General features: G+C 37.6%; 1 protein-coding gene across 1 annotated transcript in view; it reads left to right on the top strand.

The window, feature by feature from the left end:
- Window positions 1-37: 37 nt before the first annotated feature.
- Window positions 38-25,786, top strand: part of ankrd13b (ankyrin repeat domain 13B) — a 94,611-nt gene continuing 68,862 nt past the window's right edge. The window contains exon 1 of the mRNA XM_030153138.1: window positions 38-485. Coding sequence (XP_030008998.1) covers window positions 378-485 — 108 coding nt within the window. The 5' untranslated portion in view covers window positions 38-377. The remainder of the gene's footprint in view (window positions 486-25,786) is intronic.

Raw genomic sequence — 25,786 nt, forward strand, 5'->3', positions numbered from 1 at the left:
TGCAGCTTGTCAACGCATCTTTCTCAGTCACCACCGGATGCGAGGAGAGGAGGAGGATAGATGTGTTAGAGTAGGCAAGGGAGAAAGAGAGAGGGAGGAGAAAAAAAAAAACAGGAGTAGGAACGGGCGGTGAAGGAACAAAGGTGTAGCGTAATTTTAAAACAATCAAACGAAGGCGTTAATGCTTTAGTGTGGAGCGGATTGTGAGCAGAGCGAGTGGGGAATCATCTGTTTGTGACGCGCAAGGCTCCCCCCATACGCCTTTGGGCATGTCGCCGATAAAGGATGATAGGTTTCATCATATAGCGTGAATTAATTGCAAAGTATTCTTAAAAACCACAGTGAAGGAAGAACAGGAGACAAACTATGATCCGAGGATGATTTCTGCTAAGAAAACTCCGGAGAAGAGTCGTTATCCTATCCACTATTTGGTGTGGCACAACAAACACCGACAGCTGGAGAAGGAGCTGGGAACAAACGAGCAGGTGAGACAGAAAAGAAAAAAAAAAAAGATCATCTTCAAGAACAGGCCCATTTTATCATTCAAGGTATTCAGATAGACGCATATGTGCATGCACCAACCCTGATTTTAAGAGGAGGTGGTACATGATGCCACCTTATCCACAAACCTGGTCAATAATTGAGAATAGCGCAGTTAATTGCTGGTATATGATGGAGAAAACACTTGTAGACACAAATCTAGAGGCTACACTCTTCGTTTTCATATATTTCTGAATTCACCTCCATGATGTTGGATTAAATGTGTTAAATATCTGTCATTATTGAATCCATAGGGGTTCAAAATCCTTGTCTCCCCATTCATTTTTAATACCAATAGGAAGTTGTGAGAGGAGTTAATTCCTAAGGGGAGAAAAATCTGAGTGCAGATCACTGCTATAGCTGAGCCTGATGGTGTTGCAGTGTGTTTGTGTGTTTGTCAGAGTCAGCGGTGCTTCATACCTGTGTGTAAGCATCATCATTGCATTATCTACTCAAAAATGTGGGCTCTCCACCTTCCCACCAGCCCCTAAACCATTTGTGAGTGGGTGAGACAATGCGGATACTGTGGCATGTGGGCGAACAGTTGCCAACCACCACAGTACATAGAGTAATGGAATCATTAAGGTGTTGCATTAGGCTAACAGAATAGATCTTTGTCGTAATCAAAAGCATCAAAATGATTCTCACCACCTGGTAAAAGTGGAGTACTTCAGCTTTGGGTGAAGCATCAGGCAGCATGGTAAGAATTACAATACTGTGTGTCTAAGAGAGAGAAAGGGAAGCGAGTGATGAGGTTATTTATGTGGCTCTTTGTTTTTTTTTTTTTTTTTGTCCTATACTGGGAGGTTATTCATCAAATGCTCTCAAACAGCACAAATTCACACACTATAACAAAGTCAATGTAAAAACTCATTTAAAAAATCACACATAAGACGCTCTAACAGAGGACAAGTCCTCCCACATCAATCAATTTTAGAGTCAACATTTATTGAAAGCAACCATGTATGTTCTCTAGGCAGAAAAGACATCAAATCATTATCAGACTTAACAGGTTTTAGTTGCACATTTACATGCGCTGCTAAAATATGTATGAACATATAAGCTAATGATAACAACTATCGGATGCTTTGCAATCATGAGCCCACAACATTTCATCTGTCGTGCATCTATCCCACAACTATCCATCTGTCACACAGCCTATAAAGCTTATTATCAAATTTCAACTGGCCTCAGACATATTTTGAGGTTTTGCCATGTATTTTTGACGTCTTGGCAAACTGTTTTTGTCAGTGCAGTCCAGTTCAGGGTGGCATTCACTCCCTGAGTAAAACTGATCCTTTGTCTAGAAAACGTTCCCTTGAAAGTACGCCCCAAAAACAGTTCTAGAAACCCTCCTCATGTTTCTGCATAGTTCTCGGTACTTAATGCGTCTATTGTTATTTGGTAATTATCTCACGCAATGTCTACAAAGACATATTTTTGGTTGCTTTGATGGTCTGTCTTTAGTTTGTGACACTGAGAAAATGGAAAGATGTTTAACGAACAGGACTGACAGCCTCAGAGCGTTCTGCAGAGCCCAAGTGGTCATGACAGTATGATTCTCAGATGGCACCACCTCTTTTCAATTCCATTTCTCTGTTTTCTCACCTAATTTATCGGCCAAACCCCTGGATATCCATGGCACATGCAGATTATTTGCCTGTTATTGTTGAAATAATGTTACAAATTTGAGCTACACTTTAGATATGAGCCTGTTTTGAAGCATCGGTCTGTACAACATACTCCACTTAAAATATTCTTATTTTTAATCCTATATAACAGTTGAAATTAATCTCCTACATAATTTCTTCCGTTGAACCTCAAAAGGGGTATTATGTTGATTACTGAATGGAGTTCCATTTTTCACATCACGTTCTACAACCTGAAATGTTCAGCAGGCTGGCAATATTAGTTCTTACAACCCAGTAATCAATCATTTTTCAGGAGCTCATGTATGCGTAAATATTTTATTATGGAAATTTTGTCACTCTCCTACAGCGCAGTTGAACTTTGGACCTTTATACTATATATTTCATCATTTCATACGCCTAGTGAAACAAATCAACTTGTGTTTTTGCTTGTGCTTTAGGACTTCATTTATAAATATTGCGGTCAGTTATTTATTCATTTTTTATGTATTCAGGAAGGTTCCATTGAGAAACAAAATGTTTTTTTCCAGGACCGGAGGTTTTCTTTACGACTATCATTAGCTTTGTTTCCATCCACACTAATATCCCACTAATTACAAAAATATACCAATCAGAAGAAAATACAGTCACTTCAGTGGAGAGAGATTGGCCTGATCAGAAGAAATGTTCCTTCAGGTTAAGAGGGGGGTAATAATCTGATCAATAGGAAAGTTGTAGCACCTATAACTATGTATTTAAATGCAGTCTGATTGTTTCTTTCTGAGCATGTTTGCCCAAAACAGGGTGACTGTTACTGTACCGTACTGTTGAGAAGCCCACAAAAACCCCTAATGATCATAATTATAATGATGTAGGGTCTAATATAATAAGGAGCACTATTTCCATAATAAGCATTACATGTTGAATTTACAGGCACATTTAGTCTTTAATTTTACATACAATCTAAGTCTCAGAGGATCTGTGGTTGAATGGATATGTTGTGAAACTCTTCTGCAAGAAACTGTATTATTCATATGAGTGGTATGGGGGTTTTCAGTTTCCAGTTGCTTTTTTTTTTTTTTTTTATTGAGCCAAACCAAAACTGCTTTGTTGAGTTCAGGTATCAAAACTACATGTTTAATTTTTGGTATAGTGTTTTTGTTACTTGCCAGAGGGCAAGCATATTGGTCAGTTTGTATGTCTGTCTGTTTGTCTGTTTGTTTTTCTGTATGCGCTCTAGCAGTCACATTTCAAGCATTATTGATATCAAACCATGACCAAATGATTTGCCATATTCTCTAGTCAACCCGATTAGTTTTTGGTAATAGTAGGCCAAAGTACAGCTAAGATATAGACCAAAGTTCAAAAATGGATTTCTGTCAAAATCCTCATATCAACTTCAAACCAAAGCCAAATTTTGCATTTTTCCGTTCTGCATCTAATGGTATGCATCATGACATCACGCCCTCGTTACCGCCCAGGGGTAAATATCAGGGGTCAGTATACTCAGGTTTCTGTAATTTCGAATGGCTGTAATATCGCCAATTTTCATCTGATCATACCAAAATTTAACATGCAACATCTCTGTGCAAGTCCCTTCTCATAAGCCAGATTTCACAATTCTTGGTTGCGTGACTTCTGGTTGCTATGGTAATGTATGTAAAATGTGTTTATCGTTAACTTCTGTTCTGTTCATTGCACCGATTTCCAACTAACGCGAAATTATTGGAAATTCAATTCTCTATCCATTACCTACCTCATTTGTCACGTGTGTATTAGGGGTGCAATGGTACACATCATACTGTTTAGTACACCCCTAGCGATTCAATACGAGCACGTATCACAGTACGGCTCATTTGTCATTTTCAAATGACATTTCCAGACAACTTGCATAAATATTAGAGCTTTGCAAGTCTACTGACTTATGGAATTCTACTGTCATTGGTTGGAGCCGACCAGAGCCCTGGCTGTGCACTACACCCAGCCCGTTTGACTTGAACAGAACTCGGATCCAGTTCCAACTAAGGGCTCATTTATGCTGTACATTAAAGATGCAGACAGATATGAACAGAGCGTTCTGTCTGTCCCCTGTGTACATTACATACGTAATTCTGTCTGATTTCCAGGAGCTTGCAGATTTGTACCCAGACAGAGAATAGTGGAACTTTTCAAAGAGCGACTGTGTGACTTAGTGAAAAACTACCAACGTATTTATGACAACTACTCTTCTCATTATTAACATTATTATTATTAACACTGGAAGGACTTGGAGAGCGCAGACCTCCACCAAGCGCCCCCCTCCGATCACCACCAAAATTTAATCATTTGTTCTTTGTGCCAGTAACAACATTTCCTGAAATTTTCATCCAAATCCGTCAATAACTTTTTGAGTTATCTTTCACACGGACAGACAGACAAACAGACAGACAAACCAATGCCGGCAAAAACATAACCTCCTTGGCGGAGGTAATAAATGAGCCTTAAGGCTCCCAGTTACATTTTGGCACACAGCCGGGTGCCAGCCAGCCTCTGCATCTGAACTGTACCATGAACCCCGACTCAAGAACTGCAATATGTACAAAACTGTGGATAACCTGTACCGTTGCATCCCTAGCACATATATCAATTTTGAGTTATTGGCATCTAAAGTGACCAGGGCTCAAGCACCTAATTTGCATATTCAGAAAACGGCTTCTATCTTGAAAAGTAAGATATATATCAACTAACTCTGTACTATCGACTTATAGGAAGTCAGACATAGTCTTTCATTTGGTACCAATTTTGTTGACCTTTAATGACCTTGAACGGTCAACCTCAAGGTCATAATTTTCAGAATACCCAGTTTTTGACCATAACTCCTTCAATTTTGCAGATAGAAAAAAACGATTAGTATCAGATAATAAAGCATGAAAATATAGGCCAAAGTTCTCTTTCAAAGGCCTCCGGCAAGTGCACTGCCTATGGCCGTTTCATTTGTTTGTTTATTGGACTGAAGGCACCATTGTGGTTAGGGTGCTCAAATGGCTGGCAGCAGCTTTGGCCCCACATGAAGGTAACATTAGGTGATGTGACAAGTTTCCAGAGGGGACAGAAACATGGCAGTAGCAAAAACACAATCGGTATGTGGCTAATACAACCTCAGAGACCTTTAAAGATTTGAGGAAAACATTAGTGGTGAAATTGTTTGAGATGATAGTGGCTGAAAGAGGTGTTTGAAAACATGGATGAAATTGTAATCCATATAAATCAAAAGATCCAATAATTTACCAAAATTTTCTGTTGCTGTCTAGTCCTGTCAGGTTATATGCAGTAGTGAGTTACATGTAAACAGTTAAGCTGGAATCTCTAATTAAGTTGAACATATATTTCAGTTGGGTTGAAGACATATGTGCATGCCATGGTACCTGTTCTAAACCACTGGTCAGATATTTATGTCATCTGTGACATTAAGTCAATGCTGGACCATACTATCAATCTATTTAAACCCTCTGGCATTTTAACTGTTGGATATTTTATGGAAGTCATATATTTGGACTGGAATATTTTATTTAAAGCTGCTTAATACTGTCAGAAAGGCAGGAGCAAAGGCAGATAACTTCCTTTTCCTAGTTTCATTATAGAAATGATGCTACCATCCTTCGGATGTGATCCACAGGCTCTGTCTGAGTGTCTAAATATCACTTATCAGTTGGTTCTGTTTGATGGCAGATTGTGACAGGTAGTAAACAACAGAGAATGGCAGTTTCACTTCTCTCTTTACTGGTTCCTCTTTTATTGTCAGTAGATATTTGGTCTTCCTTATCTCTAGCAATATTTTAATCACTGTATCTCTCTCTCTCTCTCTTGTTTTTTTGTATTTGTATGGTGCAGTATTTGTTACTGCACATTAAAGTAGTAAATTTAGGTTAGTCTAAAAATAGGACAGCATGCAAACATCATGGCAATCATATATACTTAAAAAAAAGAGCCTTCACATGAACACAGAGTTAATGCTTATGAGAGATGTCAAGGAGCACTCTAAAAAAATGTACTCCCACAGTTTATGGAAAGTTAAAGAAAACACACACTCACAGTCAGAACCTAAATAACCATGTGACTATGTCCAAATCCTCGCGGGCCTGCCCTGTCATGCATAGCCAGGACATCGTTCACATGGAGTGACCTAGACTTAGATTTGGGTGCTGAAAATTGGAGTACGGCTAACATGGAAATGAAGTTAACCAGCTTTCTCACTGACCTACTGTAACTGTTTCCAGTCTGAAATGAGAGGAAACTTTTATTTACTCAAGCTCTGTTAACTTTGGTAAAGATTACTGTTCCCCTGAAGAAAGAAACCCAATTTAGACTAATTAAATACATGAATACATAAAGGGCAACATGGTGGTGCAGTGGATAGCGCTCGTGCCTCACAGCAAGAAGGTCCGGGGTTCGATTCCAACACCAGTCGACGGGGGTGGGACCTTTCTGTGTGGAGTTTGCATGCTCTCCCCCTGTCTGCATGGGTTCTCTCCGGGTACTCCAGCTTCCTCCCACCATCCAAAGACATGCACTGATAGTTTAATTGGTTAATCTAAATTGCCCATAGGTGTGAATGTAAGAGTGACTGTTTGTCTCTATATGTTCAACCCTGCGATGGACTGGCGACATGTCCAGGGTGTACCCCGCCTTCGCCTGTAAGTAGCGGGGATAGGCTCCAAGCAACTCCCGTGACCCTAGTGAGGATAAAGCGGGTTCAGAAAATGAATTAATGAATAAATACATAAAGATGTGTTCACTGTCTCGTACTCTGTTTAACGCTGCAACTATTAAAGTTTTCTTCAGCTCTATAAGAGGTTTGACAAACAGAGCCTAGCTTGACTTGACCTACGCAACTGACGTATTAAACTGAGTTTATGAGCAGTTTTGGAAAACATTATACTTGCAAATACTGAGCACAGAAAAGAAGAACATTAAAGGGAAACTTACAGAGTGAACAATGCATGTTGTATTAATATGCAAAAAACAATGCAGCGCATTGTGATTGTTTCTGTGATACTGCATGATGTGTATTAGAGTTTCACATCATGGCTATGGTAAACCAAATTACAAAGGGATTATTGTGCACATATTGTATTCCATGATGTTTGGTCTGTGATGAATTCCATCCCCACTCAGCTGTAAAAGAACAGCATCATTTTTTTCAGTTCAAGCTCTATACTTTTAATATATGAAATTCTTAGCTGGTTCTGGACTGTGCAGATCAGTGACCTCTGTGTTATCCCACAGTGAATATAAAGGTAATCTACAACTGTGTCCGTGTCAGAGCTTTTTAAAGCCTGGCCAGCCTTTGGTTCAATGATGAGATTCATTTCATTTTGCTATGTGCATGCATCAAATATCCGGCGCAGTTACTGATGCTACTCTGATTACCTTCCATCATAGCAATGTATCTGGTTGAAGCAAGGCCATATTAAAAGTCCTAAAAAAAATGTCAGGTTTTCAACATTTATGGTGTGAGAGGATTAAAATGCATGTAAATTGATGTATTCTTAAAGTGCTTTGTAGTAGATAGTATGAGCGAGTGGGTGACAGGAGCAGAAACGCTGCCACAGCAGGCTACAGTGGAATAATTGCTTATTATTGTTACAACGTAAAGCCAGACAGAGGAAACAGAACAGGAATCTGGAGTGTTTAAATGAACGGCAGAGACACACACGAGCACGAGGAGAACTACAAGTGGACAGAAAGAGAAGGAAGGTGCAGTAAAACAGGGAGGACAACAAGACATTAGAGATCGATTTTGAGTGTTGTTTGCCATAAAACAAGGCGGATGATCAGGAGGAGATGGACGGGAAAGTAAGGAGGTGAAACAATGAAGGAGGCAACCCTGGCAAAATGAATCAAGAAGGGGAAGCACAAAACAAGGGGATAGGAGTTGAGAAGAGGGAAGATAGAGGTGATAGTGACAGAGTTTGACCATGAACAGAATCTCTGGTTGCCTCTAAGACGTAAAAGCAGTGTTATTGAAAAAGAACAGAGTCGTGTAAAGAGAGGTGGTTTATCATTCTTAAGACAAAGGCAGGAAACGACGCAAACATTCTCTGCTGTCTTTCTCTGTTGCTGTTTCTCATCCGACTCCAGGTTTCTCCTTGTGTCACTGCTAGGTCTTCCTGTGATGCCCTCAGCAAGGTGATAATGTTAAATCAGTATTATAAAATCTTACGCTGGGTTTCTGGCTTGAGGGAACTGAGCCGTAAATTAAGGCTCACAGGTTCATTGACTCCATCTTCTGGCTTAGATTGCTCCTCTTCTCGTCCTTCTTTTCTCCGTCTCCTCCAGTCGCACCCACCATGAGCTTCTGCTTAAATAAGTATAAATAAGAATAACCTCTCTTCCCCCAGTGCCTTCCATTCGTCCTTACCTCCAGTCATCATCCGTAAACCCCACCCTCACCCCTCTTACTTTCATCTGTGTAATGAAACCCAAGTCCTAATTGCTGTGCAGTAAACCCACAAAGAGATGCCATGAGGGCTGGGTTGGGGTCAGATTTAGTTAAGTTGCTGAAAGCTTTTACAGAGAGAGAGAGAGAGAGAGAGAGAATATAGATTGGCAGTAATAGGAGTATTTCATTGGAAAATAAAAGACAAGGGTGTGGAGGAATAAATGAGAGTGGGTATGGATGAAAACAAAGTCAAGAAAATCACTTCTTCTCCTCATTAGACATCAAACCCACCCGGCATAATTCATATTCAGTTATTGAGTCTCCAATAGATAACATGCCTCGTGTACTTCTCTTACACACTCTCCGAGTAACTGATCACAAATTCAAGAAAAAGACTGAGCATACACACACCTGAATATTTAATGTTTGACTGCGTACATGTCTTCAAGTCTTCCTACAGTAAAAGTGTGACATATGTTTCGGGGAACAGCTTGCCTTTCCTAAGGGTTTATCGTTCCTCATTGTGTGCTCACCAGGGGTGCAGATTTCCTGTCATCACCCGAGGACATAAACCAGGATTCCTTTCTAATGTAAAGTCAAATTTTAACCAGAAAATAGGCCAAAGAAAATGAGATTTCATACATGTTTCCATCTGCTACTGTAATGCAGATATTAAATGTTGGCTCTGTGAGATTAGCAGTCGGTGTGTGTAGGTAAAGTATTTCATATAATTGCATTTAACTTTTATTTAACTGGGAAAAATTCACTGAGATTAAAAATGTCTTTTTCAAGAAGTGAAGTTAGGCAGCAGCACAGTTAACCAGGTTACTGCACAAACATCATATGAAATGCATCAGATAATGTAAAATGTCAGAAGTTGTTTCAGATTATTTTGTACTTGATTCCAAGCAGAGGCCGCAGCATATGGGCTGTCTTTTTTCTTCCCCAGACTAGCACAGACCTGTGGAACCGACAGACAGAATAAATTCTGGGACCTGAGCTTTTGATGGAAGAGCTGATAGACGTAACCAGAGGTCTTTGGCCCAGAAATTCATCTGTTTTGTCACAAAACCTGAGGACTTCAGCTTTGCCCCCAAACCCACTGATTGATATCTGACAGTTCCTGCTCATGTAAAGTTCTTTCAAACTCTTACATTTGCTTCTCAAACTTTGTTGTAGCTTTTGTCAGCTTGTTCCTGCGGCTCTTGAATCATGTTGGCATTCATTGTTGTTTTTTCTTGTACTGATTCAAAGAATGCTACATCTCCTCATTGGCAAGGTTATAATAGTTTTGGATTTTTCATTATAGTTTAGTTTTATTTAGTTTTGACTTTTTTTTTTCTCTAATTCAGTTAGTTTTTATTTGTTTTTAGAGCAGGTTTGCTAGTTTTTATTAGTTTTCATTTTTTTCTAAATGCTTAGTTTAGTTTAGTTTAAGTATTAATTTTAGTTGTTTTTTTTTTTTTTTTTTTTAATATCTTTTCTCTTCTTCTCCGTCGTATTCAAATAAATCCCAGACAGGACTCTGCTGCTTTCTCCCAACTTTAGTCTCCATGTTTCCAGGTAGAGTGGGGACCAGAAGACGACTGTAAACCACAAGTGATGAGAAGTCAAATGTCATATGGTGCCGCTAGCTAAAATTGCTAGACCAAAATAAATCGCTTTCATATCAATCCGACATTGACAAAGACGAAAACAAAGGGAATTTCATCCATAATTTTATACGTCCTAGTTAGTTTTGTAAACGCACAATACAGTTTCAGTTAGTTATAATTTTTTTCTTTTAATTATAGTTTTTATTTATTTCAGTTAATGAAAATGCTTTTACAATTCCAGTTTTCATCATTTCGTTAGTTTTCGTTAACGATAATAGCCTTGCTCGTTGGTCCAAACATTTTTAATCTTTATTGACCTTGACTGATATATGTCACTTGATTTCTGTACGCCATCATTTATTCAATGAATCTGTCTTCATTGCACTCAGTTGCTTTTACTTTTAACAAATACATCAACTTTTCCACTTCTCCCAAGAACTAAAACCTTTTTGCTGTTTGAGTTTTTCCACAAAATGTCTGTTGCCACTTCTTATGTGCAATATGAAACTGTGCATAGAAAACACGTGGATGGAAACATAGTTGCTGACGAAACTGTGAGCAGCTGCTGAGCCCGGCCATGGAGCTTTCTACACAAGAGGCATTGCTCCTGTTTAGTCAAGCCAGATTTAGTCCAGTTCAGTAGGTCGATCATTAACTAGGCTGAAAGCTCTGAATGTGGCAGGGGTGATTGATGTGAAAAACACTGCTTGATACGTATGTGGCTACTTGTAAAGTTTGATAAATGGCACCAAAATCATCTACTGATCTAAAATGTTTAAAAACTTCTGATCCAGTAAACCTATTAATACATGTAAATAGTTGTTGTAAAATATAGTTTGTCGTCTTTTCATGGTCATCAGATATGACCCATTTGGACGTTCAGAGGCTCCGTAGTGAACATGGAAACACCGTCATCTTCTATAACGTCGATTCACCAGTAAAACCCATGGAGTTTGATCATTGATTGTGGATGGAGACACTTGTTCTTACATTCAGTTGTTGATATCTTTGCTGAAAAGTCACTTTTTCTTCAGTGTTCTCTGTTTTTGATATGATAAACCTCAACTTTTAACTGAGCTTTTATGAACATCTACATGATCAGTAAATTAAAATAGGAAAATACATGATTTTCACTGAACAAAACACAAGATACAGAGGATAATATTATAATAAATGGTGATAAAACACTTAAGAAACGTTACAGATGGAGAAAAATTTATTTGGGAAGTGCCACTAAAGTTGCACTGGGTCTTTATGCCTTAATTTTCAAGAGGTCACTTGACTGAGCTTTCTTTGAAAACAATGCATGCTGGATAGTGGATGATTGGCAAACCTCATTTTCAGAGACAAATTCCCCTTTTGTCTGTGTAGTGAACTGTCGGTACATTTTACACTTTTGTAGCTTGACGTGGGGAAAACAGTGGCTTGTCCTGTCCAGATTGGAAAGGAGCAGCTGTCCCTGGTGTTCAGGTGTTCAATTATATTAGAAACAATAGAGTTCAGCAGGACTAGTGGACCTCTGTCACTGCAAAATGCTTTAAATGTGCTCTAAGTTTTGAAATAAAGAAAATGTCATTTCTTTTTGTAACTGATATTTTTAATAGACCAAGTGGTGTGTGCTATTTGTGCAGATATAATTTAAATGTGCATTACATATCCTGATTTAATGTACTGATGCTTTACAGAGATCCAGATTTGTCTTTGCTCATTTGTCCTGTGGTTCAAGGTGAGAAGCAGACAGTGCATACCTGCAAATGGAAAGACCTGATCTTGTTTAGCTGGCAAATGCAAAAGACAACTCAGAATGTGGTGAGAGTGAAAAATGTTGCCATTATGTATCTGTGCAAACAATGTATATATATATATATATATATATATATATATATATATATATATATATATATATATATATGCAATCAAACCAAAATAGCAGCAGTTTTTGTCATCGCTTATGTTCTTTTGGTGAATGGAGAGTGGCTCTAGTAACAGCAATGTCTCAGAAAGTACAGCATCATAAGACTTTTAATGGTTAGGTTTGCAGTGGCAGCATGTAGAGAGAGGGAAAGATATCATGGCTTTGTTGGAAAATGCACAAATGCAACAAAGTAAAAAAAAAAAAATTGCAATGCATTTTATTATTAATATACTAAATCACAATCTCTTCCAAACCCTTACCAAAGCACTTTTGTTGCCTAAACTGAAAAACATATAGGAGCTGGAATACAAACACTAGTCTCTGGTGGCAACGTCCATTTCCCATACTAACCACCTCATGCCAAGGCAAACACAGCAGATTCTTAAATGACAAATATACTGAGATTATATATATCAGTGCTTTGCAGAAATACTACACAATGGCAGCTTTTTATTGTGGTGCCTGGGTTTCAGGCCAAACAAAGGAAAGTAAACAACACAAATCCATAAAACATTTTGATATTCTTTTAATTTGACCTGTACATTGGCAGCGAAATGCCAAATGTCCCAGAGAAATAACCCCCTGATTTCATTATCAGCTCAAGCCGAGGACAATCATCTCATGCTGGTCCTACCTACAATTGCTACATATTTCTAACGCTCACATACACACACACTCGACAGGAAAAAAGGAAGTGACAGCTGTGGTGTTTCACTCCAATAGGCTACATTATGTGATTATACTCTTTTATAGCGTATGCACTGTCTGCCTCATTCAAACAAATGATTTGCTCTCTCCATCTGTGAGTGTGCCTCCGTCTTCCTGAGTGTGAGCTCTGTTGGTCTGCATGCATGTCTCTGCTGAGGTCTGTCTTCTCACTGCAACAAACACATGTCAGCACCTTTAGATAAACATCACAGAAACTCTCCCTTCGCTTTTGATGCCATTCTGACAGGGCTATCAGTACCCCGGCTTTTTCGATCTTTCTCTATCTTTGTCTTTGTGTCTCTCTGTCAAAGTGCCTGTCTCTGAGTAGAGACCGGGGATGACGTTAAAAACACCAAGTGCAGTGAAAGAGAGAAACATTAAATATTCTGGAATGTAGGTCAGGAGTTTTCATTGGGTGATTTTGGGCTTATTTCCACTGTTCGCAGCCTAGTGCTGCACCTGCACAAATAGCGGTGCAGTTTCGCCGGTGTGAATATGAGTGTGAGAAATCGCATACGGTTTAGTTCCTCCTCTGGTCAGGGTTATCATCACCATTCACTCGGCTCGCTTTATCATCTGAACTGGATTCTGAGTCGTTCTTTTATTTCCAAAGCAGTGTCACATTGAAAGGGGATCAGGGTTTCATGGCAGTCTCGCATTTGTCAAAGTCTCCACTGGATGGAGAATCGCAGAGGCGAGATGGGAGGCGAGGAGGAGGAAAAGTTATTTTTATACTCCTCCCCTCCCATTGCTACCCTCTGCTCCTGTGCGCCCCATGCACAAACATTTTGGAGAGCCTCAGTATGTGTATGTGTACACTTCTGTGTGTCTGTGTGTGTGTGTGTAAGGCGTTTGTATGAAAGATTGATGTTGGCCTAAGTACCTGCCAAGCAGCATCAGGCCAGAAACACACTGAGCAAGGGAGGGAGGGGGAGGAAAATGGGAGGGAAGGGGAATAAGAGAAGGAGCAGATGCCACAGATAGAGATGCCTATCAATAATGCAACCCCCAATGAGTTCACTATTAAGGGAGGGCTGAGAGGGAAGAGTAGAACGGAGGAGTGGAGGGAGGAAAGCTGGGTGAGGGAAGGTGAAAATAACAAGAAAAGAGTTTGATTATCAGGTCAGAGAGAAATGTAAGAGGAACAGAGATGAAAAAGAGTGAATGTAGCAGGGGAATAAAATGTAAGGTGACGAAGAAAAGGAAAATAGTGCAAGGACAGATACAGATCTGTAAGAAAAAGTTTAAAAAAAAAAAAAAAAAAAAAAGGACTGGCGTGGGTGTAAGTGAAGTTTTACAGCAGAAACAGAGGTGGAAAGCATATGAGGATGGAACCGAGATAAATGTAGGGTAGATGTGTGCAGTGTTCTTATATTAGGCAAAATGTGCAAAAACATGCGGCGCTGCCACAGTGAGAGTGAAAGAAAGAATTCCCACATCTCATTATGTATGCAAAGTTTTCAACAGGACTATATGTCATCATAATGAGGACATTTTCTACTTAAAATGAAACAGCTTTCTTTTAATGACATGATGCTGATGTGTGAGGCATCATCCATTTTTCCAGGAAGAACTCAATCTCAGAAACTACACTGAATGCCAGCGTGTGTTAATGTCAAACAGCAGATTAGACTAAATATGTTGTAGAGTCAATATGCTACCGGCAGTTTCATCTAGGGCTGCACGATATTGAAAAAAACTGACATTGCGATTTTTTTTTTAACCCTGCGATATATATTGCGATATGAAAAAATACTAGGAGGATAGAATAGCTGTGTGGTGCCGACGTAAATGGTCAAACAAATTAGTTGTGTTACCTCTCGTTGTGGCAACACAGAACACATGTTTAAATATCACTAGCGGCATTGTACACGTGGTGCCATTGTACGATAGCATGATAAGTAGAACTTGTCTGCCACCACTTTCCATTTGTAAACTACCATTTAATCATGCATTGTGCAGGTAATAATTTGAGCCAACATGTGAGGCATGAAGGGAAGAGCATGTATTTGTTTGGCCTGTCAAGCATGATTAAATTCATACAGTGGTAGTGAACTGCAGCCTTCACATTGTAGCATCGTCTGCTAGCGGTAGAAATTTCATGAACGGCAGCATAACCACTTCCGAAAAGGGACTATGGCGGTAGGGATGAAGAATTCAAAGTAGAGAGAGGCTAATATCTCCCAGCATACCTCACAACATTTGAATACGGACGTAAAATTGTGCCTAGTAGATAGTCAGGTAATGTTTCTATTCATTTGGCGAGTTTGGCGGCAATCAGGCCTGTGAAGGCTAAGGAAAATCCGTACAAACGCCCTCCTGTGCTGCAACATCGATCGGACACAGAACGTAAAATCGCCCAGCATACCTCACAACATTTGAATACGGACGTAAAATTGTGCCTAGTAGATAGTCAGGTAATGTTTCTATTCATTTGGCGAGTTTGGTGGTGATTGGGCCTGTGAAGGCTGAGGAAAATCAGTACAAACGCCCTCCTGTGCTGCAACATCGATCGGACACAGAACGTGCATTTTATAGTAGGATTCTTCTTGTAGCTGAAATAATTCCAGATAACTGACGTTGCTTTTCTTTTTGGCACCAAGTCTTCGTTTTCAGTGATTTTTCACTTGTTCTTTTCTTATTTTTCAATGTTGTCACCAGTGACTCACTCCATGTGCAGGGGGCGTGGTCTGCTTCGGCAAACTGCTTAAGAACGCTTATGGATCACAGTGTGTAGTGTGTGTCAGGTATCCTTGAAATTAGATGGAAACACATTGAGCTCATTTGCCTCCTACACTGCAGGACTATTGCGTATGCGTACATTGCGATAATGATGCTCAAATAGGGATGTAACGATATGAAAATTTCATATCACGGTTATTGTGACCAAAATTATCACAGTTATCATTATTATCACGGTATTGTTGAAATGTGGTCAAAATGTTCAAAAAGTACTTATACACACACTGAAATAATTTAAAAAAATAAATAAATAAATAAAATAATAATGTACTTTCTGTTGCAGAAACATTCAAGTACTAACATGTAAACATCAAATATACAAATGTGCATTAAAGATATGTATTTATGTGTATTTTTGCACATCTTTTGTATGCTTTAGTATGTTTTTAGTGTATTTTTGCATATTTTTTTGTATACTTTAGTATATTTGTAGTGTGTTTTTGCATATTTTTTGTATACTTTAGTGTATTTTTGCTTATTTTTAATATACTTTAGTATGTTTTTAGTGTATTGTTGCATATTTTTTGTATAGTTTAGTATGTTTTTAGTGTATTTTTCCATATTTTTTTGTACGTTTCAGTGTGTTTTTACATATTTTTAGTGTAGTTTAGTATATTTTAAGTGTATTTTTGCATATTTTTGTATACTTTAGTGTATTTTTAGTGTAATGGTGTGAGAAACGTTTGTATTTGTCATTACTTCTAGTTTCTTCTGTTCTTATTTGACTGATTCTGATCCACTTTAGCTCATACTGGTCTAGAATGTGGAACCTGAATGAACATGAGTCTAAAACAGTGAATGCCATGCCAAACATACAAATGTGCATTAAAGATATGTATTTATGTGTATTTTTGCACATCTTTTGTCTGCTTCAGTATGTTTTTAGTGTATTTTTGCTTATTTTTTTGTATACTTTAGTATATTTTTAGTGTATTTTTGCATATTTTTTGCATACTTTAGTGTATTTTTGCTTATTTTTAGTATACTTTAATATGTTTTTAGTGTATTTTTGCTAATTTTTAGTATATTCTAGTATGTTTTTAGTGTATTTTTGCATATTTTTTGTACACTTTAGTGTGTCTTTAGTGTATTTTTCTATATTTTTTGTATATTTTAGTGTATTTTTGCATATTTTTTGTGTAGTTTAGTATATTTTTAGTGTATTTTTGCATATTTTTGTATACTTTAGTGTATTTTTAGTGTAATGGTGTGAGAATCATTTGTATTTGTCATTACTTCTAGTTTGTTCTGTTCTTATTTGACTGATTCTGATCCACTTTAGCTCATACTGGTCTAAAATGTGGAACCTGAATGAACATGAGTCTAAAACAGTGAATGCCATGCCAAACATACAAACGTGCATTAAAGATGGCACCTTATAGCCATTGTTGGACCATTTTCCATATCAAGTTTGTGTTCAAAGTGCGGTAATCAAACACGGTTATCATGATAATTAGAATTTAAACGGTAATACTAACCTTTGGGAATTTTACCGTGGTTTATCATTATACCAGTAATCATTACATCCCTATACTCAAACAATATATTTTGCAGCTCTAGTTTCATCTGTATTCCTGTGCCAAAGCAAAAGGTTAGGGGCAAACTCTTAAAGGAAGTTAGGCTTGATTAGCTCATTGTAAAGGTAGCCATAACAGAACCCCTTTTTTTCTGAAATTAATCAGCCGGTGTGATATGGATTATAGTTGATTAAAGCCTGATTAGCTCATTTTTTACACGATGAGCTCAGTTTTAGCCTTAAAACCTAAAATGTAGCCTGAAAATCCAAGATAAGAAACACAGTCTGGTGTCACCTCCTCTAGTTGCTTTAAGGCATTTACTGATAAAATAAAACTTTTCTTTATGCTTATTTCTCATTCCTTCCCTTTCCTGTTTTGTTTTCCTGTTAATGGCATTTATAAGAACGTGCAGGCTGGAAAATCATCCACTTGTGCTATCATTACGGTGCGTCAGCATTCATGGGCCACACCCGATATCACAAACTGGATGTGACCACCGCGTGCTCTCTTTTTTCATTTCATTGTCGAGTAAGGACAAGGACCGAAAGACAAGCAGAGATTACATAATGTCCCTAATGTAACTAACAAACCACATGAGTCAAACAATGCCACTGAGATCACCCTCTGTTTCTGTGTGAGTGTGTGTGTGTGTGTGTGTGTGTGTGTGTGAGAGAGAGAGAGAGAGAGAGAGGGTGGCTCTATTAGTTCCGTATGTATTTTCTATATATAGTGGTGAATATTGAACAGTGGCAAAAGGAAATGCTCTGGTACTGATTCACCTTATTTACTGCAGTAAAAGTGAAAAAGTACAAGCACTGAAATGTACTGGAAGTATACAAGTAAAAACTATTCCTTTGAAGGACATTTCTATTGAGTGGATCTGTGCAAAACAAACTCATTCCATATTATAATGTGAAGACTGTTAAACTTCGGCAAGTAAAATTAATAACCTTATACTTATGTGTGTGTGATATGCACAGATGTAGATATCCTGTTTTCTATGTATTTTATGTGTCGTTGTTCATCCATTCATTTAGGATGAAATCTAATATAATTGTACCTGATGTTGGTAAGGCACCATGATGCAAAATAAAAATCAATTTCCCTTCAAATGTATTAAAACTAAGGTAAAAGCCAAGATATCTGTGTTAAAATGTAAAAAAAAATAATGAGAGACATTGTCAGGAAACTGAGGAACAAAAGTGTAAATACCTGAAAAAAACATTTTTTTTAACTTCCCATGTCTGCTACTGGGAGTTGTTAACGAAGGGTGGAATTGTTAATGTTCTGTTTCTTTGTCGTGATTTTAAGTTTACATATGTTTTTCTGCAAGACATACATGGATTTGTGCTTTGTTTGAGCTGCACATTGTTCACATGTGAATGAATAAGTGTCAGTGTGTCTACAGGTTCATACATAGTGGTGGAACTGGGAACATCACTTCCTTTTTTAAAAAAATTTAATTAACGTTAATTTTAGACGACATTTAGTCTATATAATGTATATTATTATGGACGGAGGCAGAAAAGCCAGGTTGAGATTAAAGCACAAATTGGGAATTTTATTTTCCTTGGTCAGGATATGTACAGTCAGTCCAGCTTGTATTTACAAGGCTGACAATTAATACTGAACAAACAAGAACTCAAACTATGAATTATGAAAGAGCTGCAGCATCTGAAACTGACCACAATGAACATTTGAAAGATAAACAGTACCACAGTGCTTCAGTTTTGGCTTCGCAATTTGTCTTCTGTTTTGGGATTGTCTCTCTCAACTCACCATATATTTTTTATTAGTAAGTTTTGGGTTTTTTTTTTTTAATTTTTATCAATTACTATAAGTTTCAGGTGACCTCATTTGAATTCCAGGCGACCCCACATGGGGTCCCAACCTCAAGGTTGAAAAGCACTGCACTAGTGTGATTCAATTACATTAGGAGTCTTGATAATTAGCTTCTTTAAATTTTGACCCATTTTGAACTCATGAATGTCAGTCATGAAATCAGAGACTAAATATATGAAAACGTCAGTGCCTGTCTATGTTCTTTTTATAAGAGTAATGAGCGACTGTCTGTCACAATATTGAATTTGCGCTAATCCTGGCTACTTTTGATGCAAATTGGACCAAATGAACCACAGCGAATCACAGAAGCTACAATTTGAGACTGAATCTGTTTTCTGATACTGTTCAAGATGTCTTCACACCAAATTTATCACACACTGATTGGTGTTGATGTAACAAATTAACAAAGGTAGGTGCCATTTGAGTGTGTAGAAAGAGCTAATGTGGGCAGTGGATGCCTGATCCTTCTACAGACATCTGTTGAATGAATTTGGAGATGAACCCTCCACATCTTGCATGGGATAAGCAAAGTCTGTTTTTTACTCGAATTTGTCAAGGTCAAGTCCGTGACGTGATGACAACTGTTGAAAGATAGAGGAATGTTCCTTACTCTAGCTGTCATCCATCTCATCATCTTTTCATATTTCAGTCATCTGAAGGATTTAAGTTTGCTCTCTCAGTGAATATCCTTGATATATCGCTACATAAGCCTCCTGAATTTCCAACCTCCGTCATCCTCAGCCAAGAAATAAACTGAATAAATGCACGGTGGAAGCAAAAAATGCTGCATATGCCATCAAATTACAGACATGTCGATTCTCACTGGATTTTAAGACATGTTTATTTTATTATATTTTACTGGTTTATTTAATAGGGACCATGCACATTTATGAACACTGCTGTATAAAAAATACACCCATGTAAATATGCCAGAATTAGTAAAAATAACTACTTTTCATCTGCAGTCCCTAGGCTGGTGACAAAAGCAAAACATAAAACAGCCAACATTAATACATTACTCATTTGCTATAAATTTTAAAAATTTAAAAATACACATAATGATGACATAGGCATCATCAAAAGAAACAAACAAACAAACAAACAAACAAACAGACAAATAAACAAAAAACAAATAGACATAGTATGATCACAGTGGCATTAGCCTACACATTCACCTCTATCCTTACCTACAACTAAACAGAGACAGTTAGTGGGTGATGAAATGTATGTCAATTAAAAATGAGTGCATCTCTGGTTTTCTAGGAGCCACTGTTTGTTGTAATTATCCAAATTACGTCCAAAAATAACGAAGCGAGACTCTCGGTTTAAAAATATGCGTCCATTTTTACTGCGTGAGGCAACTTGAAACTCACATACAACTTTTACAACTCGTGGCATACATACATCTACTTCCGTGAAAATTTCCTATGCTTCTTGGGTAATGCTAATCCTCATGGGAAATGTAGTTATCTTCATGCAAATAATCTTAGCATTTACTATTACTTATTTTAATACAACTTTTAACATAAATCACAAATGAAATATACTGCATCTTTTAAATCAGGAATAATTAACTGCAATGCCATATGCATCACCAAATTATAATAAATCTAAACACACATTAATTGTACTTTATCTTTCCCAAATAAAGTCACAACACTGTTTTAAGTGACATGTGTGTCTTTTGAAATACGGAAGCACATTTTCAGTGGATTTTTTACTTTACAAATTACAGACATTGTTGGATTAAGATTACAGATGACTTCTGTAGTTACGAATTACCTAAGGTCCACAGTAGAACCAGTTCTACAGGGTGGGGAAGCAAAATTTACAATGAACATTTAGTTGTTTTTTCTCAGCAGGCACTACATCAATTGTTTTGAAACCAAACATATATTGATGTCATAATCATACCTAACACTATTATTCATACCTTTTCAGAAACTTTTGCCCATATGAGTAATCAGGAAAGCAAACGTCAAAGAGTGTGTGATTTGCTGAATGCACTCGTCACACCAAAGGAGATTTCAAAAATAGTTGGAGTGTCCATAAAGACTGTTTATAATGGAAAGAAGAGAATGACTATGAGCAAAACTATTACGAGAAAGTCTGGAAGATACTATTAAAGAAGAATGGGTGAAGTTGTCACCCGAATATTTGAGGAACACTAGCACAAGTTTCAGGAAGTGTGTGAAGGCAGTTATTGAGAAAGAAGGAGGACACATAGAATAAAAACATTTTCTATTATATAAATTTTCTTGTGGCAAATAAATTCTCATGACTTTCAATAAACTAATTGGTCATACACTGTCTTTCAATCTGCCTCAAAATACTGTAAATTTTGCTTCCCCACCCTGTATGTAAATAGGTCTTAAATCAGACTTAAAGCCTGCAAGTGAGACTACTGTAAAGGAAGTGAACATATTTCAGGTTTTAATTTGCAAACATCAGCACAATGAATAGCAACTAATACCACGTGCCTAGATATAAAATGCAGGCACAAGAAAAAGAGGAGGAATCTGGAGCAAAGAGGACACATTATGTATTTTCCTCTTCGCTCTCTCAAACTCAGGTGTTGAGCAGTTGGCTGAGCAGTTATGATACACTTCAATAGCCTATTCTATCATCATATCGTTAGCCTCAGCATAACTGCTTAAGTCATATACTATATGGACATACGTATTTGGACACGTTGAATTCAGGTGTTTCTTTTCTAACTGGTCTGAGCTACAAAACAATACTGTCATAATGTAGTTTTATATTGGGATAAATATCATTGATTATTAAAATTGATGTTTCTATCTCAAATCTACATGAACAGCACATCTTACAGCTATAGCCATGATGTGTCCCAATATTTTTGTCCATATCGTTTATAAACATCAATATTTCCTCAAAGCCTAATGGGAGATTTTTCTTCCTAAGTGAGATGTGAAGAAAGTAGATGGTTAGTTAAGGTAGGAAATTATTATTAGAGCATGAAAAATAGTTTAGAAATTTAGAGGAAAAACATTTAAAATCATTGTCATGGATAAAAAATAAAAAAAAATCAGTTTTGAGAGAAATTAAGTAAAAACCATCTCTGATGCATTTTGGAAGCAAAGATAACAATTTAAACCAAACTATTCAATTCAATGCAGGGATATTTATCACAATATAAAACTATATTATGGCATTTGTCAGTATTGTTTTGTATCCCAGACCCCTGTTAGAAAGAAACGCCTGAATTCAACATGTCCCAGTACTTTTGTCCATATAGTGTATGACTTAGATAATTATGCTAAGAGGCTAATGATACATCATAAAATGTATATACTTTATTCTCTTAATAGTTGTCACACTCCAAAAATCAAAATTTTACCAAGTGTATTTTTTGGCTTTTTTTTTTTTTTTGCTTAATTCAAGATTTTTTTGCTCAATTCAAGCAAAAAAAAAAAATTAAAAAAAATTATCTTGGTAAGATTTCTTGAAATAAGATTTTCAAGATCTATTGTCTAAAAATAAGTTCTTATATCGCACTGAAAAGTTACTCTTAATTGTGATTTGGTCTTATTCTAAGTGTGATGAGATATTTTGACTAGAAAAGAGAAAAATACACTTGGTAAGATTCAGATTTTTGCAGTGCACCCCCACCACCATGCTGTCTGGATGTTCCCTTTTCTGTTTCCTGTGCTCCACGTTGCATATTTCAGTTTATCCTCGTCTTTATTCACATCCCTCCTCCGCTCAGCTCACTCCTCTTCAGCTCTCCCTTCCGTTCACTCTGAGCTCTTCTATCCAGACTAATTGAAACTGAGTAGAGCTGTAAAATAAGCTTAAACTGATAATCACCTACATTACATGCAGCCACTTTAAAGGCGTCCAATAATAGATGAAAGAACGATGACGAGCCTCTAAGTTGCTATAAAAATGAAAGAAGGGCCAAGAAGCTCGTCTTTTTCCCCCTGTTACTCATTTCACTACATTTCTGACTCTTTTTTTTTTTTTTTTTTCTACAAAAATGTCTGTTTTGAAGCCCCCTTTCTATTTTAATATTCAGTAGCGTGTTTTATATGAGACATCTCATGTTGCTTAAATGGACGCCTCTTGTGAACTTTATAAACCGTCTTATGACTTTGATAGTTCTTCCTAAATGTGCTGCCTAAGCATATGTTGCCCGCAGTGTCTCTGAGGACACTGCGGGGCTCTGTCTTGTGTTAAAAATACACACACATGCAACACAACAGCACTGGAAATGGCTGTATTTGCATGCTACACCTGGACTCCCAGCCTGTTTCTGGTAAACACAAACAGCGCTGACACTCTGTTTCCTCTCCACCCTCTGTTCCCCGGTGTCCACATCTCCTGGGGGAATCCCTCCTTTTGTTTGCTCCTTCAGCTTTACTTCTCCATCTTCTCTTTTTTTTTTTCCCCCTCTGGTGCCTCTCCTGTTTTAACCATGTTGTTCTCCGAAGCTACCACTTGAAATAGTTGCCTCTTTTCTTTATATCCATTTACTCCTGACATGATTTTACAATAAAATCACCTGCTCATCCTTTCTCATGTGCTGTATCTCTTAAGGGTAGTTTAGGAGAAATCTGTGGAGAACACAGAGCAGAAAATCAGAGTGGATAGCTAAAGACTGTAACTATGCACTGGTTCATTCTACTGAGATATGCCCTGCCAAAAATCCATAAATAAATAAAGATCATTAAAGTGTGAAAAATGCATGAGTATTTATGTGATGATGACTTTTTCTTCACATGCATCTTCGTGTCTGTGCATTTGCATTGCTACACTCATCCATGTTAGCATGTTTCCCATGCGTTTGCTCATTTCCCTTGCAAATTGCTCGAACAGAGGGCTGCAGTAACTGATTGATAGTGCCGTGTCTTTCTGGCTGTGCTCATTGTGTTTCTTGGACTGTAACAGGTAACCTTAGTTGGACAGAGGCTGCATTTTATTCACATATATTGCACATTTATCAGGAAATCTCTCTAATATTACACTTTACTTGGTTTTAAAAAGGTATCTTTAAGCCTTTGTCAGGCAAGTGACTATTTTTGGTAATTTTCACACAAATTACAAGACAGTGACAGTAACAGTTACAGTGAGGACAGTGAGGCAGTAATGTCAGGTCCAATGTGGTCTACAGGGTCTGTAAGGTCCACCTCTGCATGAACAGTGAGTGGACCTGCTTTGTTAGGTACCATGAAGTAACGGCACTAATGTAAGGAATGATGTTCAAAGGGATAATGTGGATGTGGACAGGGGTCTGGATCAGCACTTATGGTGTGGTAAAGCTCTAAAATCATGTACTAATGTTCTAACATAGATGTACCTTTTACTAGGGATGCACCGTTACCGATACGAATATCAGGCATCGGCTCTGATACTCAGTGTTTGTACTCGTATTCATACTCGTAAAAGATATCCGATACAACTGCACCGATACCACTTACGGCCATGTGACATTCCCAGTTCAGTGCAGCAGGTGGCGGTGGAATAATGTGTGGGTAGTGTGAAGAGTGTGGAGATTTTTCAAAATAAATGACGGTGATAAAAGTAACGCTGACTGCAAGCAACGTTAAACACAAACAGATATGGACGCAGTGTTCTGTCCGTCCTCTGCGTACATTCCATCCGTTTTCCAGGTGCTGGCGGATGCGTACCCAGACAGAGAATACCACTGGGAGTACGTAGCAGTGCAGACCGCTGCCAGCGGAAGTGAAAACGAAACTTATCACTCATTTATCTTTGTGGTATTTGTCCAGTATGATTAATTCAGAGCGGTGCCCCCTGGTGGATTAATTGAGAAACGCTCATTCAAACACATTAAATGTCAGTAGCAGCACTTTTTTCCAGTCAGACTAATGACAACAACAATAAAGCACATTTACAAAAGGAACTAAGAACTGGAATGGGATTATTAAGTACTCATATTGGTACTCGGTATCGGCAAGTACTCAAATGTAAGTACTCATACTCGTACTCGGTCTGGAAAAAAGTGGTATCGGTGCATCCCTACCTTTTACCTTACATGTGTTTTTCTTGTATATTCTATGTTTGCTTCTTGGATTTTTAAAATTTTTGCCACTTCCAGATAAGGAACCAAATATGGTAACTTCATTGACCTTGATTTTCAACATAAAACTAAAACAATTTGAAAATGTTCACAAAAGTAATAGTCTTGTTATGTCCTCCCACAACACACTAAGGTTGAAATTTTGAATTTCAGAGTATTTCCATGAGTGTAGATGAGGGTTACAGTACAACTCCTGTCCTGCTTGATTTAAGGATTTACTTTTAAAGGAGACTGTCTTTTCCACTGTAAATTCATCTGCTCCCCAAAGCTTCCTTTATTGTCAAGTCGGTTGAATTGTATTTATATATTCCGAATGCCAAATTTCCCTCAAAATACAGTAGATTCAACTGAAGAAAGGACATATAAATGGACCAAATATAAGGAAAACATTTTCATCAGCCTGACTTTTTACATACTCTGTGCAAACAAACATGCAAATGCACAGTAAACAACACTTGTTCAACTGCAACATTCTGTAGCGGTGATGAATATGCTGTCTTAATTTGTTTGTGTTTTATCTTCATCTAAATTGCAGTGTGCTCACATTTAAGCTCAGGCTGGAGTAATCAGCTGATACTCTTCGCCTAAAAAAACAAAAAGATTCCTTTTGAAGAACAGAGAGTCAACACTGGATAAGTCACCCCTAGTCTGTTACTTAAAAAATAACTCTTAGTGGAATTATTATTCATGACCTTTTGTTTTGTTTGCACTAGTATTTTCTATCACAACCTTCATCATATACTTTTATTTTGAGCAGAGGGGGAGGGAGGGTGTGAAGAGCATTATATGTGTGCCTTTGTTTGCACACTGTTGC

Source organism: Sphaeramia orbicularis, chromosome 13 (genome assembly GCF_902148855.1).
Source record: "Sphaeramia orbicularis chromosome 13, fSphaOr1.1, whole genome shotgun sequence".
NCBI lineage: Eukaryota > Metazoa > Chordata > Actinopteri > Kurtiformes > Apogonidae > Sphaeramia > Sphaeramia orbicularis.